Below are 4,615 nucleotides of genomic sequence, written 5' to 3'. Positions count from 1 at the left end.
CAGCTCTCCAGCCACACCTCCCCCAGCCTAGGATATTTTATTTGAGAGTACATAAATTTGCATGTGGTTCACAGGGTTAAACTTCCAGATACTTACACTTGATAATATTTTGCTTTTAGATGTACAGATATCAACCCTATGGCAGCTTACTGTACACTGGAGACAGCTGTGCTTAACAATGTTCACCTTCAGCCAGTCATTACTGACTTGGTAAGGTAGATATTTCTATCTCTTCTTCATAGCTTTTCTAATACTTATTAGAGACACTGAAAAGTAACCATGAAGTCTAGAACAAACATTCTTTTAATAAGCACAGATGGAAAAAAAAGAAAAAAAAAAGCCAATGTGTTTCTGAAAGAAGGGAAACTACTCAAGCTCTAAAATTCAAATTTAACCTTTAAAAAATATTGAATTCATTTAAAAAATAAATTATCTAGATATAGTTTGGAAAATCCTGCAGTGATATGATACTATCATAGCCCTTCCTCTAATGCCATACTTTAGAACCAAGCTGTAGTTGACACAGATAGGTCATTTGGGTCATTAACAAATGTTAACTGATGATAAAGCCAATTTTTTTATATGTAACTTAAATTCTGAACTAAGCAAAAGTAAAGTACTGCTTTATGTCCACGTATGTGGCTTTTGCTCTTCTACATCCCATGCATAGCATAGTTTTAAGTCTATTGAAACTGTTCTGTGTGCATGGGTACTTCCTGATGCTTCTCTTGAACATACAGAGTCTAATGTTCTTGATTCAGGCTTCAGTGCTCAGAATATTCAACACTATGTAACTATGTTTCTGCAAAATGTTTGCATTCCTTATGTTTCTAAAAAATAATGAAAGAATTGTCAATTTCATATATAGGTCAAAGGACTGTCTCCAAGATTAAATGGGAAGGTTGATCTACTGCTGTTTAATCCACCGTATGTGGTAACACCTTCTGAAGAGGTAGGAAGAATTTGAAATACACAATAAAAATGGCATTTCTACTGTCAGAGGAGAGATGACAGATAAGCCCTGGTATGGAAACTGCAGAGGTTTTTTTAAATGGTGAAGTATGTTGTAGGACGAGCATTGTTAAAACAGCATTGTTTTAGTGCAATTGACTTACTACATTTGATTATAAAGACTGTTATGGGAATAAGGATCACTAGCTGCTGTTCCTCGGTACCTGTTTTCTTTATCAAGTATAAACTGTAAGCTTTGGTTAGGCATGCTCAGGTATTATAGAAAATTTTCAATGGAAAATGCATTTGTTCCCTGCAAAATAAATCCTCTACTTCTGTAGACTCCACCTCTCAGAATTTGAACCATGAACACTTACAGAATTCTCTGGCTACCTTCCACTTGGCAAACAAGCTCATAAAATGTAACAAGAAAGTAGTAACAACCCATGTGAAAAAACATAGCTTTTAAAATTCACTTTAAGAATAGAACTTGAAACAAAAGTATTATGTTCATTGTGTAGGAATTAGTCTTGAGGTAATTTTGCTGCATAAACTCATCTGCTGATTCAGAGTTGTCAGATGTCTAATGGCAGACACCTAAAGCTAGAGATTAAGGTGGTGCTTCAAAGTACCACTGATGTGCCCATCATTCTATATTATTACAGTCTTTGTTTTCATTCTTCCAAGGTGGAAAGCCATGGAATAGAGGCATCCTGGGCTGGTGGCAAAAATGGCAGAGAAGTCATGGATAGAGTTTTTCCTTTAGTTCCAGACCTACTTTCACCAGGAGGATTATTCTACTTGGTCACAATTAAAGCAAATAATCCAGGTGATCACTTTTCTTGGACCATTAAATATGCCAAACCTGATTTAACACCATAATCATCAAAATGTTGATGTTCTCTAGGTTATCAAACTTCAGTGAACAAGAAAAAGTAGAATGTAACATCAGCTGAATATAACATGTGATGATAGCAGCTCATTGAAGATTGGCAGCATGTACTGAAACTCATACAGTGTTCTAGGTCATTAGGTAGAAATGCTGTAGCTGGTTAGAGTGTATCTGCAGACATCACACAAATAGTGGCATTGCTGTGCACTCTTGTGTTTCTCATCTTTCAAGTTTGTGGGTGCCTACTCTACAGAGGGACTTCTTGTATAACCTGATGCCTCATGGAATCCTTTTTCTGAATTCATGCCTTTTGCATCCAGTGTATGGTGAGCTAAAGCAAAAATACAAGCAAATTTACCAAAACTACGAACTCCCTAAACTCGTTTGAAAAGTGGTAATATGGAGGTCCTGACCTCAGCAGCTCTGTAAGACTTCAGTTCCAAGTCTGAAAGGTGGCTGTAAAGCTTCTGGGCCAGCTAATGAGAAAGGCCTGGCCTGGCTTCATGGAAGAAGACAGTGGTGCTGTAAACTTGGCAGGTAAAAGCCTTTAGTTGGAAATGCGATGTCTTTCATTGTGATGTGCGTAGAGAAAAGACTTGGACTTGTTCCTTCTGATCTAATGATCCATGGTTATACATTATCAAGTAGTTTTAAGAAGAAATATTTCTCTTTCACACCTCATTCATTAGGTAGGTTTTGAGAGAAGGTACTACAAATTTCAGCTTGTCCAACAAATTAACTTAATTGTTCATTGCTCTTAGTAACACCAAAATACAGAACTTCAGTTAGTAATCTGTGAACTTTATTTGTTCTTGGTGGAAGACTACTTGGCATAAAAATTACTGTCTGAAAGAGTAAGACACAGCTTATAATCTTTGCTTTGCAGTTTATGTTGAGTAGATACTTTAACACTGCCTATTATAGCTGGTTTCTATATAAGCTAAGTTTTAAAACTGCATTTTCAATTACAGATGAAATTCTGGAAGCAATGAAGAAAGATGGCTTAGAAGGCACACGAGTACTCTCCAGGCAAGCAGGACAAGAGATGCTTACTATCCTCAGATTTAGGAAGTCTTGATAATTGCTCTTTTCCGGATACTAGGCATGTGGAAAGTTGAACAGAAGAGTACTGAAGTTGTCAAATCAATTTTTAAGCCAAGATTTTCACTCTCTTAACATGCATCCACACTTCTGATTTATTGCAGTGCAAATGAGGAAGAGACTGTATTTATTTTTGTTCCAGATGTTAACTAGCTCTAATTTGATGCTGTCAGAGGTACAGTTGTCCTCTGGCTATCCCTGGGGCAGTTGTGGGGGAACTATGAAATACCTTGCCCTGCTGCACTTTCACTGAAGACTTTTTCCTCTGTAAAAGGTACTACGGGGGCACAAGAGAGCTGGTCAATATTCAAACTCTACCCCCACCAAGCACAAGATAAATGTATTAAAAAGGAATTAAAAGGGAAAAGGGTCTGGTTACCTGGTAGGGTTACAGAAATGCTGCCAGAGTGTGTACAGAGCTGACAAGAAAGGCCAAAGCTCTCTTGGAACTTAGTCTGGCTAGGGAGGTGAAAGATAAGGAGAAGAAATTCTTCAAATGCATCAATGAGAAAAGGAGGAGCAGAGTAAGAGTGGGTCCACTGGTAAATGAGGTGGGAGATATGAAAACAGAGGATGCAGAGACGGCAGAATTGTGTACTGCTGCCTTTGCCTCAGTCTCTGCTCCTAAGACCAGCCCTCAGGAATCTCAGTCACTAGAAGTAAAGGAGCAAAACTGGAGCGAGGAATACTCTCCACTGGTCAGGGAGGATTGGGTTAGAGACTTCTTGGAGCAACTGAAACCACACACATCCAAGAGTCGTGATGGGGTGCATCCACGTTTGCCGAGAGAGCTGGCGGATGTTGTTGCTGAGGCTGTCTCCATTTCTGAACAGGAGAACCTGGAGAACAGGAGAGGTGCCTGAGGACTGGAAGAAAGCCAGTGTCACTCCAGTCTTTGAAAAGGGCAAGAAGGAAGTCCCAGGCAACTACAGACCAGTGAGCCTCACCTCCCTCCCTGGAAGAGTTGAAGCAGCTCATTCTGAAAGCCATCTCTAACCAAATGGAAGAAAAGATGGTTGTCAGAAGTAGCCACCATGGATTTACTAAGGGGAGATCCTGCTTGACTAGTTTGATATCCTGCTACAAAGATGTGACCAAACAGGTAGATGAAGGGAAAGCAGAGGATGTCATATACCACGACTTCAGTTTTGATATTGTCTCCGAACATCCTTGTAGGAAAAACCAAGAAATGTGGGATAGATGATTAGATGGTGAGGTGGATTGTGAATAGGCTCAACAACAGCGTTCAGAGCATTGTGATCAGTGGCACAGAGTCAAGCTGGAGGCCTGTGGCCAGTGGTGTTTCCCAGGGATCAGTCCTGTGTCCAGTTTTGATCATCAACAACCTAGATGAGGGGATAGAGTGCACCCTCAGCAAGTTCACTGATGATACAAAACTGGGAGGGGTGGCTGACACCAGGAAGGCTGTGCTGCCATCCAGTGAGATCTACACAGGCTAGAAAGCTGAGTGGAGATGAACCTCCTGAAGATCAACAGGGACAAGTGTAGAGCCCTGCTTCTGGGGAGGAATAACACCAGACACCAGTACAGGTTAGGGCATGTCCTGCTGGAAAGCAGCCCTGTGGAGAAAGACCTGTGGAGAAGACTCCCTGTGGAGTAAGTTGTCCATGGGACAGCAATGTGCCCTTGTGGCCAAGAGGGCTGAGGGGG

At 40.5% G+C, this 4,615-nt stretch overlaps 1 protein-coding gene across 1 annotated transcript; it reads left to right on the top strand.

Annotated features, from left to right (window-relative positions):
- Window positions 1-119: 119 nt before the first annotated feature.
- N6AMT1 (N-6 adenine-specific DNA methyltransferase 1 (putative)) lies at window positions 120-3,004 on the top strand (the record flags this gene model as incomplete). Its single annotated transcript, XM_009875588.1, has 4 exons — window positions 120-210; window positions 869-952; window positions 1,639-1,780; window positions 2,815-3,004. Coding segments are annotated over 4 exons (424 nt in total), but the record flags the coding sequence as incomplete, so codon positions are not given.
- Between the last annotated feature and the right edge of the window lie 1,611 nt (window positions 3,005-4,615).

This window comes from Apaloderma vittatum, unplaced genomic scaffold, assembly GCF_000703405.1.
Source record: "Apaloderma vittatum isolate BGI_N311 unplaced genomic scaffold, ASM70340v1 scaffold14090, whole genome shotgun sequence".
In the NCBI taxonomy this organism is placed as follows: domain Eukaryota; kingdom Metazoa; phylum Chordata; class Aves; order Trogoniformes; family Trogonidae; genus Apaloderma; species Apaloderma vittatum.
The sequence above is the reverse complement of the archived record's forward strand: the minus strand, read 5'-3'. Positions and strand labels throughout refer to the sequence as shown.